The sequence below is a fragment of the Manis pentadactyla genome, chromosome 1 (assembly GCF_030020395.1).
Source record: "Manis pentadactyla isolate mManPen7 chromosome 1, mManPen7.hap1, whole genome shotgun sequence".
Classification (NCBI taxonomy): Eukaryota; Metazoa; Chordata; class Mammalia; order Pholidota; family Manidae; genus Manis; species Manis pentadactyla.
In genome coordinates, this window is record NC_080019.1 from 212707379 (window position 1) to 212720465 (window position 13087).

Below are 13087 nucleotides of genomic sequence, written 5' to 3' on the forward strand. Positions count from 1 at the left end.
TGAACACATGAATGACAGAGATAATCTCTCCAAAACTAAACATTTATCATTACCGGGTGTTCTCTCACTTCTTTTCTTTACATCACTTATAGGATTCTCTTTTTAAATTTAAAAACAAATGGTCCACTTATATGCCATTATGGGTAGTAAGGGAGATGCTGAAATATACTGATTAGAAAACTGAGCATTTTTATGCTGTCCACTGCTTAAATGACACCTTTTGTGGATTTACATTAAGTGTAAGTAGAACAACTACAACACTACAGCTCTGATGATAGACGAGGATGGTAGCTCATTTGGATATCTTTCCAATTTCTGACTGCCTTTTATGACCTTGGGAGTGCAAAACCATACAAAACACAGACCCTACCTTAGCAAAACTCTAGAAGTACACGCTGACATAAGGTAGAAGTCATTATCAATTTTTTAATAAATATTAATTTCTTACATTGTGCCCAGCCCTGGGCTAGATTTAGAGGCAGCACAAGAAAAGATCTGTGTTTGACTTTCAAAGGCTACAGTATGGTTGGGGCAAAATGAGCCATGGAAGTTTCTCAGAAAGATGGCTTCTGATGTGAGAACAGAGAAAGACTTGACAGATGAATGGACTTTGGAAAGGTAGATATAAGGAGAGAGAATTCCAGGGATAAGAAATGCTTGGGCAAAGGGTAATTGCAGAGGAAGACCTGGAGAGTTGGGATGGGTACAATTTGAGTATAAGAAGTAAGCAAAGGGGCAGGAACTGGTAAGTTAGATCAGGACTATATTGTGAAGGACCTGATGAAAGGCGCCTAGGGTAAGAACAATGTATTTATTTTCACAGGCAACAGGGAGGCACTGAAGAATGGTTTGCAAAGTGTCCTTTGGTGAATAGGGGCCCAGCAACTCAGAGGGTGGAGAGCAGGGGAGATGTCCTGATGGCAGAGAGGGACCAAGCACCTCTGAGAATTCCCTGTAAGTGGTTTCCTATAGTTCTTTAAAGGATGATGCATGTTCTTTTGGCTACTCTCTGATTTGCAGTTCTCCCTGATACTAAAGCAGCAACTATTGTTTCAAAATACATCTTCCATTTCTTGGAGCAATTTCTCTCACCATTTCTTTTCTCCTGGGTAACACTTATCCATTTTTTCAGACCTCAGCTGACTTCTCCAAAATCATTGCCTAAAAGACCAGATGGATTAACAGGCAGAACTGGGTACTTCCACAGCATCCACCACACAGTATTATTTAAAACACAGTAACACTGAAATTTCCTATTTTTGTGGGGTTTTTTTTGCTACCATATATAAATTTTTAGAAGGTAAGGATTATGCCTTATTCACATTTTGTATACCACCCACAGCTAACACAGGTTCAGCAGAAAAAAAAAAAATCCATGGAAAATGTATTCACTTTAAAAGATGTAGACAAGTATTAGAACTCTTGCTTTCCAAGTTTAACTGTGATACTTTTGAGATGTGCAGTCATGGGAAAGTCCCCTGAGTGGGATTTTTGGTTCTGCCAATAGGAACTCAGAGAGGATCAAATTGGTGATCTCTTCATAGAGTAACTGTAGTAGAAGACACATATTAACAGCAGATCATCCACTACTTAGATTTAAGGTTCAATTAGCATTAAAATACTCCTAGAAAAGAGGAAACTGTGAAAATGTAACATAACTAGGATATAACCATTTAATGGTCATGAGAACAAAGATAATAATCCACCAGCATGGCCCTAAGAACAAAGATAATAATTCCCATCACAGTTAAGCAAGCTCTGAGTAATGTCACTAAACATTCAAAAGGGAAAAACCAAGGCAAAATACATTCATAAATTCATTAATCTCTGGATTAATCTGTGAATGCAACTGATATTTTTTTCCAGTTCTAAAGAGTTTTAAAGAAAATCCTATAAAATTGATCCTTTGACATTTGAATTAAAACTTAAGTCAGACCTGGAAGGGAGAGGAAAGAGCCTTCTGGGATAATGTTCTATTCGGTTTACACAGGAGTATTTATTTGTCAAATCTCAAGAAGCGGTCACTTGAGATCTGTACATTTCATTGTATATGTATTTTAGTACATAGGAAAAGAAAGCCTATAAACAAATATTTCACACTAATTAATGACTGATCTGCAGACTAAGTATTTAGGAAGAAGTGTACAGATGTCTGTAGTTTAACTGGAAATGAACCAGAAAACAAGGATGAACTGATGATGAATAGGAGACTACATGGAAGACATCAGTAAAACATTAAACGAACAAGTTAACTGGTGGGTACACTGGTGTTCACTGTGAAATTATTTCATATTTAATGAATGTTTGAAAAATTTCATATGAATATGATGGAAATATTTTTTTTAAATTTTTTTATTGAAGGGTAGTTGACAACAGCATTGCATTACATTAGTTTCAGGTGTACAACACAGTGATTCAACATTTATATACATGATAATTCTAGGTACCAGGTATCACCATACCAAGTTGTTATAATATTTTGACTATATTCCTTATGCTATACATTACATCCCGGTTACTTATTTATTTTACAATTGGAAGTGTGCTTATATATATATATATATATATATATATATATATATATATATTTTGTGAGGGCATCTCTCATATTTATTGATCAAATAGTTGTTAACCACAATAAATTTCTGTATAGGGGGGTCAATACTCAATGCACAATCATTAATCCACCCCAAGCCTAATTTTCGTCAGTCTTCAATCTTCTGATGCATAATGAACAAATTCTTACATGGAGTACAAATTCTTACATAGTGAATAAGTTACATGGTGAACAGTGCAAGGGCAGTCATCACAGAAGCTTTCGGTTTTGTTCATGCATTATGAACTATACACAGTCAGTTCAAATATGAATATTCATTTGATTTTTAAACTTGATTTATATGTGGATACCACATTTCTCTATTACTATTATGTTTAATAAAATGCTGAAGTGGTAGGTAGATACGAGATAAAGGTAGAAAACAGAGTTTAGTGTTGTAAGAGAGCAAATGTAGATGATCAGGTGTGTGCCTGTAGACTATGTGTTAATCCGAGCTAGACGAGGGCAATAAACATCCATGTATGCAGAAGATTTCTCTCAGAACATGAGGGGGGAGGTTCTAAGCCTCACCTCTGCTGATCCCCATTTTCTCACCTGATGGTCCCCTGCGACTGTGCCTGTCTTAGGTTGTTCCTCCCTTGAGGAATCTTACCCGTCTCTGGCTAACCAGTCATCTTCCGGGGCCATACAGGGAAATGTTAAGTTGGTAAGTGAGAGAGAAGCCTTATTGTTTGAAAAGGTTAGCTTTTTACTTCTTTGCATATTTATGCCCTGTGGCTTCTATGCCCAGCATTTGTCTTGAGGTGTCTTTACCACTTGGAAGAATTATGATACTCGGTAAATTCGACATGTGGCATGAGTTCTATTTAAAGGTTGTGATTAGGTAGGAAGAAGAAAAGCTATAGAAGTAGCAGGCAGAAGAAAACCTGGGAAGACTGATTATTTCTTTGACATATCTTCTTGTAGAGTAACTTCAGCATGGATAGGTTTTAAACTACTAATTAAATTGTGCACACACATTAACATAATAGGAATATAGTTACCTAACCAAAGCATACCTTAATTACCAGCCATCTCCAGTGAAACCAAGAAAACCAGTTAGGCACCTTAGGCATTTGTGAAAACTTATCTATGATATGGTGGATATTGTCCGACTGAACTTAGACAGTCTGAGAGAATTCAGATAAACTAGAACAACCCATTCCTGGGGACTGTTCATATCCCATATGTTCTTTCAACGATAAATAGTCTGTGGTTGTAAGATTTTGGAGCGCTACAATTTGCACTTCTCCTAATTCTTGGTTGAGTTCCAACAGTATAGATCCAGTCCAATTTTTTGTTTTACTGTATGCACAGGCCAGCTTAGATATCTCCTTCATCATTCCCATGGCAAGTCCAGGAGCTGGTGGGATGAGTGCATCTACAGCTGTAGCAGTGCGTGGATCTTTGTTGGGGTTTTTTGATGATCATCTTCTGGCATGAGTCTTCCAGAGAGTGCTGATGTTGGAAGTTCTTTTTCATATCGTATCTTAGTTCATTTTCGGGGTAGCCAAATTAGGCTTTGATCCTCTGTATAAACACAAACAGACCCTTTGCCTACACTTTTATATGTCCTTTATATCATTGTGTAGAACTCATTAGAGGTCACCACATAGGAACTGCTTTTTTTTTTTTTTTAATCATTAATCTACACTTACATGACGAATACTTTGTTTACTAGGCTCTCCCCTATACCAGGTCCCCCCTATATACTCCTTTACAGTCACTGTCCATCAGCGTAGCAAACTGTTGTAGAATCACTACTCGTCTTCTCTGTGTTGTACAGCCCTCCCCTTTCTCCCACCCCGCTATGGATGCTAATCTTAATACCCCTCTTTTTCTGCCCCCCCTTATCCCTCCCTACCCACCCATCCTCCCCAGTCCCTTTCCCTTTGGTACCTGTTAGTCCATTCTTGAGTTCTGTGATTCTGTTGCTGTTTTGTTCCTTCAGTTTTTCCTTTGTTCTTATATTCCACAGATGAGTGAAATCATTTGGTATTTCTCTTTCTCTGCTTGGCTTGTTTCACTGAGCATAATACCCTCCAGCTCCATCCATGTTGCTGCAAATGGTTGGATTTGCCCTTTTCTTATGGCTGAGTAGTATTCCATTGTGTATATGTACCACATCTTCTTTATCCATTCATCTATCGATGGACATTTAGGTTGCTTCCAATATTTGGCTATTGTAAATAGTGCTGCGATAAACATAGGGGTGCATTGGTCTTTCTCATACTTGATTGCTGCATTCTTAGGGTAAATTCCTAGGAGTGCAATTCCTGGGTCAAATGGTAGGTCTGTTTTGAGCATTTTGATGTACCTCCATACTGCTTTCCACAATGGTTGAACAAGTTTACATTCCCACCAGCAGTGTAGGAGGGTTCCCCTTTCTCCACAGCCTCGCCAACATTTGTTGTTGTTTGTCTTTTGGATGGCAGCCATCCTTACTGGTGTGAGGTGATACCTCATTGTAGTTTTAATTTGCATTTCTCTGATAATTAGCGATGTGGAGCATCTTTTCATGTGTCTGTTGGCCATCTGTATTTCTTTTTTGGAGAACCGTCTGTTCAGTTCCTTTCCCCATTTTTTGATTGGGTTATTTGTTTTTTGTTTGTTGAGGCATGTGAGCTCTTTATATATTCTGGACGTCAAGCCTTTATCGGATGTGTCATTTTCAAAGATATTCTCCCATACTGTAGGGTTCCTTTTTGTTCTATTGATGGTGTCTTTTGCTGTACAGAAGCTTTTCAGCTTAATATAGTCCCACTTGTTCATTTTTGCTGTTGTTTTCCTTGCCCGGGGAGATATGTTCAAGAAGAGGTCACTCATGTTTATGTCTAAGAGGTTTGTGCCTATGTTTTCTTCCAAGAGTTTAATGGTTTCGTGACTTACATTCAGGTCTTTGATCCATTTTGAGTTTACTTTTGTATATGGGGTTAGACAATGGTCCAGTTTCATTCTCCTACATGTAGCTGTCCAGTTTTGCCAGCACCATCTGTTGAAGAGACTGTCATTTCCCCATTGTATGTCCATGGCTCCTTTATCAAATATTAATTGACCATATATGTCTGGGTTAATGTCTGGATTGTCTAGTCTGTTCCATTGGTCTGTGGCTCTGTTCTTGTGCCAGTACCAAATTGTCTTGATTACTATGGCTTTATAATAGAGCTTGAAGTTGGGGAGTGAGATCCCGCTACTTTATTCTTCTTTCTCAGGATTGCTTTGGCTATTCGGGGTCTTTGGTGTTTCCATATGAATTTTTGAATTATTTGTTCCAGTTCATTGAAGAATGTTGCTGGTAGTTTCATAGGGATTGCATCAAATCTGTATATTGCTTTGGGCAGGATGGCCATTTTGACGATATTAATTCTTCCTAGCCATGAGCAAGGGATGCGTTTCCATCTGTTAGTGTCCCCTTTAATTTCTTTTAAGAGTGACTTGTAGTTTTCAGAATATAAGTCTTTCACTTCTTTGGTTAGGTTTATTCCTAGGTATTTTATTTTTTTTGATGCAATTGTGAATGGAGTTGCTTTCCTGATTTCTCTTTCTGTTGGTTCATTGTTGGTATATAGGAAAGCCACAGATTTCTGTGTGTTGATTTTGTATCCTGCAACTTTGCTGTATTCCGATATCAGTTCTAGTAGTTCTGGGGTAGAGTCTTTAGGGTTTTTTATGTACAGTATCATGTCATCTGCAAATAGTGACAGTTTGACTTCTTCTTTGCCAATCTGGATTCCTTGTATTTTTTTGTTTTGTCTGATTGCGTGGCTAGGACCTCCAGTACTATGTTAAATAACAGTGGGGAGAGTGGGCATCCCTGTCTAGTTCCCGATCTCAGCGGAAATGCTTTCAGCTTCTCGCTATTCAATATAATGTTGGCTGTGGGTTTTTCATAGATGGCCTTTATTATGTTGAGGTACTTGCCCTCTATTCCCATTTTGCTGAGAGTTTTTATCATGAATGGATGTTGAACTTTGTCAAATGCTTTTTCAGCATCTATGGAGATGATCATGTGGTTTTTGTCTTTCTTTTTGTTGATGTGGTGGATGATATTGATGGACTTTCGAATGTTGTGCCATCCTTGCATCCCTGGGATGAATCCCACTTGGTCATGGTGTACGATGGTTTTGATGTATTTTTGAATTCGGTTTGCTAAAATTTTGTTGAGTATTTTTGCGTCTACGTTCATCAGGGATATTGGTCTATAGTTTTCTTTTTTGGTGGTGTCTTTGCCTGGTTTTGGTATTAGGGTGATGTTAGCTTCATAGAATGAGTTTGGGAGTATCCCCTCCTCTTCTATTTCTTGGAAAACTTTAAGGAGAATGGGTATTATGTCTTCCCTGTATGTCTGATAAAGTTCCGAGGTAAATCCATCTGGCCCGGGGGTTTTGTTCTTTGGTAGTTTTTTGATTACCGCTTCAATTTCGTTGCTGGTAATTGGTCTGTTTAGATTTTCTTTTTCTTTTTGGGTCAGTCTTGGAAGGTTGTATTTTTCTAGGAAGTTGTCCATTTCTCCTAGGTTTCCCAGCTTGTTAGCATATAGGTTTTCATAGTAGTCTCTAATAATTCTTTGTATTTCTGCAGGGTCCGTTGTGATTTTTCCTTTCTCATTTCTGATACTGTTGATTTGTGTTGACTCTCTTTTCCTCTTAATAAGTCTGGCTAGAGGCTTATCTATTTTGTTTATTTTCTCGAAGAACCAGCTCTTGGTTTCATTGATTTTTGCTATTGTTTTATTGTTCTCAATTTTATTTATTTCTTCTCTGATCTTTATTATGTCCCTCCTTCTGCTGACCTTAGGCCTCATTTGTTCTTCTTTTTCCAATTTCGATAGTTGTGACATTAGACCGTTCATTTGGGATTGCTCTTCCTTTTTTAAATATGCTTGGATTGCTATATACTTTCCTCTTAAGACTGCTTTTGCTGTGTCCCACAGAAGTTGGGGCTTAGTGTTGTTGTTGTCATTTGTTTCCATATATTGCTGGATCTCCATTTTGATTTGGTCATTGATCCATTGATTATTTAGGAGAGTGTTGTTTAGCCTCCATGTGTTTGTGAGCCTTTTTGCTTTCTTTGAACAGTTTATTTCTAGTTTAATGCCTTTGTGGTCTGAAAAGTTGGTTGGTAGGGTTTCAATCTTTTGGAATTTACTGAGGCTCTTTTTGTGTCCTAGTATGTGGTCTATTCTGGAGAATGTTCCATGTGCACTTGAGAAGAATGTGTATCCTGTTGCTTTTGGATGTAGAGTTCTGTAGATGTCTATTAGGTCCATCTGTTCTAGTGTGTTGTTCAGTGCCTCTGTGTCCTTACTTATTTTCTGTCTGGTGGATCTGTCCTTTGGAGTGAGTGGTGTGTTGAAGTCTCCTAGAATGAATGCATTGCATTCTATTTCCTCCTTTAGTTCTATTAATATTTGTTTCAGGTATGTTGGTGCTCCTGTATTGGGTGCATATATATTTATAATGGTTATATCCTCTTGATGGACTGAGCCCTTTATCATTATGTAATGTCCTTCTTTGTCTTTTGTTACTTTCTTTATTTTGAAGTCTGTTTTGTCTGATACCAGAATTGCAACACCTGCTTTCTTCTCTCTGTTGTTTGCTTGAAATATCTTTTTCCATCCCTTGACTTTAAGTCTGTGCGCGTCTTTGGGTTTGAGGTGAGTCTCTTGTAAGCAGCATATGGATGGATCTTGCTTTTTTATCCATTCTATTACTCTGTGTCTTTTGATTGGTGCATTCAGTCCATTTACTTTTAGGGTGATTTTTGAAAGGTATGAATTTATTGCCATTGCAGGCTTTAAGTTTGTGGTTACCAAAGGTTTAGGGTTAGCTTCTTTACTATCTTACTGTCTAACTTAACTCGCTTGTTGAGCTATTATAAACACAGTCTGATGATTCTTTATTTCTCTCCCTTCTTATTCCTCCTCCTCCCTTCTTCATATGTTGGGTGTTTTGTTCTGTGCTCTTTTTAGGAGTGCTCCCATCTAGAGCAGTCCCTGTAGGATGCCCTGTAGAGGTGGTTTGTGGGAGGCAAATTCCCTCAACTTTTGCTTGTCTGGGAATTGTTTAATCCCTCCTTCATATTTAAATGATATTCGTGCTGGATACAGTAGTCTTGGTTCGAGGCCCTTCTGTTTCATTGCATTAAGTATATCATGCCATTCTCTTCTGGCCTGTAGGGTTTCTGTTGAGAAGTCTGATGATAGCCTGATGGGTTTTCCTTTGTAGGTAACCTTTTTTTTCTCTCTGGTTGCCTGTAATACTTTGTCCTTGTCTTTGATCTTTGACATTTTAATTATTATGTGTCTTGGTGTTGCCCTTCTTGGATCCCTTGTCATGGGAGTTCTGTGTACCTCTGTGGTCTGAGAGGCCATTTCTTCCCCTAGTTTGGGGAAATTTTCAGCAATTATTTCTTCAAAGACATTTTCTATCCCCTTTTCTCTCTCTACTTCTTCTGGAATACCTATGATTCTTATGTTGTTCCTTTTCAATTGGTCACTCAGCTCTCTTAAAATTCTTTCATTCCTGGAGATCCTTTTATCTCTCTCTGCATCAGCTTCTCTGCGTTCCTGTTCTCTGTTTTCTAGTCCATTAGTGGTCTCTTGCATCTCGTCCATTCTGTTTTGAAGTCCTTCCAGAGCTTGTTTTATTTCTGAATTCTCCTTCCTTAGTTCTTGCATATTTCTCTGCAAGTCCATCAGCATGGTTATGACTTTTGTTTTGAATTCTTTTTCAGGAAGACTGGCTAAATCTATCTCCCCAGGTTCCTTCTCAGGGGAAGATGTAGCAGATGCCGAAGCTGTCTGGGTTAGTCTTGTCTGGATCATATTTTTTTGCCTTTTCATGTTGACAGGTGCTATTGACTGTCAGCTGGGAGGGCCAAAATTTTCACTTGCTACTGGCCTTTCTTTACTGGGACAACTGCGACCCCTAGTGGCTTGTGTTGGGTAATTGCGTGTAGACTGGGTCTTTGTGTCTTGCCTGGCCGGAAGGGAGAAATTTCCCTTTCTGTGGGTGGAATTTGTCTCAGGCTGCTTCTCTGCTTTCGCAGCACCCGGTGGGGTAATGGATGGGGGGGCTGCTTGACTGTTTGCCTCCGTGAGGGGTCTCAGAGCTGTTGCCCAGGGGGTTAGTGCACCCGGTTTTCCCTGTAATTTCCAGCTGCTGTACTGTGACCTGGGTTGTTTCCGTCAAGCTGTTAAGTCCCTGTCCCTTTAAGACTTTCAAAAAGCCCCCGCTTTTCTTTGTCACAGGGGCATCAGCTTCGGCACCCGCTCAGAGGTCTTACTCCCTGTTCCCCCAGTATCCAGGGCCCCCTGGGCACGTACTGTGTCTGCGCTCTGGCTCGGATGGCGGGGGCTGGGTGTTCAGCAGTCCTGGGCTCCGTCTCCCTCCCGCTCTGCCTATTCTTCTCCCGCCGGGAGCTGGGGGGAGGGGCGCTCAGGTCCCGCCGGGCCGGGGCTTGTATCTTACCCCTTTCACCAGTCGCTGGGTTCTCGCTGGTGTAGCTGCAGTCTGGCCACTGTCCTGTGTCTTCTGGTCTCTCTTTTAGGGCTAGTTGTGTTTGTTGTATTTTCAAAAGTATATATGTTTTTGGGAGGAGATTCCCACTGTCCTACTCACGCCGCCATGTTGGCTCCACCTCTTGGAAATATTTTTAATAAAAAATTAAAATAAGGAACAGACATTCATACAAGAAGTACCCTGTTAGTCTTTTGAGAATACTCTGTTTTTAGTACTCTAATGTATTGTAAAGGAGGTAAAAATGGAATGCCTTTTTACCAACGATTATTAGACATTTTAATTCAGAATTTTTCGACATGGATGTTTCCTTTACTTGACACGCTCATCCTAAGATTAAAGAAAATCTTGTTTGTATGTGTCACCGTGTATATGACAAAAAAATATTTACTAAAGAGTGTTAAGAAGGAAAGTTTCTCAGGATATATGGTTGCACGAGGTTTTTGTAAAAAAAAAACAGTAATAGGCCTCCGAAAAATAAATTTAATCTTAAATTTTCTGTCATATTAAGCAAAAGGCAAAAAGAGAAATAGAAAATATCCAAGTGTTCAAAAAAATGATGGGACTAACACTCCCTCCTTCCAGTCTGAATCCTCAAGGCTTAACTATTCTCTGAACTACATCAAAGAGAAAGTAGGCTGGCAGGAAAGGAGAAGTTATTGGAACTGTCTGCAGGGAAGGCATAGGTAGTGGATGGAAAGCACTTGGCACTGTAGATTTTCATCGCTTTTTGGAAAGGGGAACATCAAACCCTCTTAGAAGCAAAGCTGCTTTTTGCCAACTTTTCCTTGCTATTTACAGAAATACTTAGTTGAGGGACTGCATCTTCAAATATTTGTGAATAAGAAGATAGAATTGCAGTTGCCTAGTGGGAAACTTAATACTTCTCCTGGGTCCAAGTGTACCACTTAACTTTAATTTAAGAATCTGAGAAGTAATTTATCCAATATACTAAATGAAGATGAACTGGATTGCATTCTGCTGCCTAATGACATGGGTGCAGGATGTTGGCACTCATCACACCTGGATACTCTGCACAGCAGTTCAAACGTCATCATCTCTTGCACATAGATATCCGCTGGTCCAATGTGTTGACACATACTGGTGGGCTAACCAAAGTAAAAAATATGTTTGCAATGGGAGCCAGCATGGACGTTAGCTCGGCTCATTTACAAACAATAGAAATAAAACCCTATTAATTGTTTAACTTGCCATTTTTGTAGCACCAAAAAACTCTATCTAACCCTCCTCTGTTAGTGAGACAATATGTTAGCTGAAATCCAAATGTTTTAACTTATACATATGTGCTCCTGCTGATGATAGCTATGATAATTAATGTATTCTCCTGAGGCAACAATTTCGGGTAAACAGCATGACAAAATACCATCACTGAAGAACCAGACCCCACAATGATTAGTTTCCACCACTTTCCAGTGATGCCCTCATTTTGGTACCTCAGTGGAGAAAACTCTTACCTTGATTTTGCCCAGCTTGAAATGGGGACTGTGTGATCCTCAAGCCAGTGTTTGACATAAGAGTCCTTGTGCTGTCATTCCACATTGGGAGGAAAACTACCATCTTTTTCTTCTTTTCTTCTTCATCCTCCATCGTAACCACCATCACAACCATTAAATATTATAAGTAAAATTACACTCCTGACTCTTCGGTTACTATAGCATTATGTAAAGTGTTGGGTAGATTTTCAACAAAATTTGAGGGCATACAATGGGTAAAGCAGTTTAAAATATGGTCAATGAGGCTACAAGGAAAGATCTTTGAGAAGTACCTGAGGAATGTCTCAAAGATATTGTCACACATTCTTCCAAAGAGCTGAAACTGATTCAGTATGATAGGTTCAGGTAACTGCCAGTCAAGAGACAGGCCCCCTATATATGAAGACATGGTGTATATAAAAAATAAACACTGGTTTCAAATGTAAGGCCCATATCAGAGATAAAAGGGCAAAAGTGATGATTTGTTATGAAGCTGTTTCTCACACAGTCTCCCCTACACAGTATTCCCTAGGGCAGGGACTGACAAATATTTCCTATAAAGGACCAGATAGAAAATATTTTAAGTTTTGTGAGCAATGGTCTCTGTCACATTCTGCAGCTAAAGCATGAAAGCAGGCATAGGCAATACATGAAGGATGAACATAGTTGTGTTCTAATAAAATGTTATTGAGGGACATTGAAATTTGAATTTCATATAACTTTCATGTGCTATTAAATATTAATATTACTGTTCATTTGTCAACTATTTAAAATACTCCAAAACGAATTCTTAGCCTGTTAGCTGTATAAAAGCAGGGAACTGTCAGGATTTGCCCCACATTCCATAGTCTGCTGACCCCTGCTCTAGGGTGAGTACTCGCAGGGATTTTTATCTAATGATGGGTAATACCTTTTCCCTGCACATGAACAGGATATTGGTAAGGATGGTAAAAGCAACATCTTTCATGGATTAAATGCTGATTATTTGCCTAAATTGTGATGTTGGGAGTATTTCTAATCCACTTGTGGAACAGAGCACTGAAAACCTACTGAAGATCACACAGCTAGTATGTGGGTACAAGTCTGGATTATCCCAAAGAGCATGCTCAGTCCACTATGCTAAATGGTTACTCCAAGAAATGATTAATTTGAACATACTTGGGATTTTCCCCTGATTTCTCTGTTTCTTGGTAAGCATATTCACTGGAGAAGGATGCATGCATCCAAAAGTACAGCAATTTTGTTTCTCATTACCTATCCCAAAGAATGTAATTTAACTGAAATGGTAGTTGAAGCAAAATATTCACACAGTATAGGAAACACACTACCTGCTAATAGAATAGGAACTTTATTTTGGAGGGCCTATTGCTCTAACAGCTCACCAAAGGAACTGGAGATTGTAAATAAAAAAAAAAAGAAGAAATTATTAGCTTGTATTAACATCACAGACTAGTATGATTGCTTTTTTAAGTTTAGAT

At 38.8% G+C, this 13087-nt stretch overlaps 2 protein-coding genes across 5 annotated transcripts in view; both read right to left on the minus strand.

Annotated features, from left to right (window-relative positions):
* The window catches only part of LOC118908579 (EF-hand domain-containing family member C2-like), a 32416-nt gene extending 20692 nt beyond the window's left edge, over nt 1-11724 (minus strand). The window contains exon 1 of the mRNA XM_036878242.2: nt 11592-11724. Within this exon, the coding sequence (XP_036734137.2) occupies nt 11592-11724 (133 nt within the window). The remainder of the gene's footprint in view (nt 1-11591) is intronic.
* CNTN4 (contactin 4) overlaps nt 1-13087 on the minus strand; it is a 979742-nt gene that overhangs the window by 364990 nt on the left and 601665 nt on the right. The gene's annotated exons all lie outside the window — the stretch shown is intronic.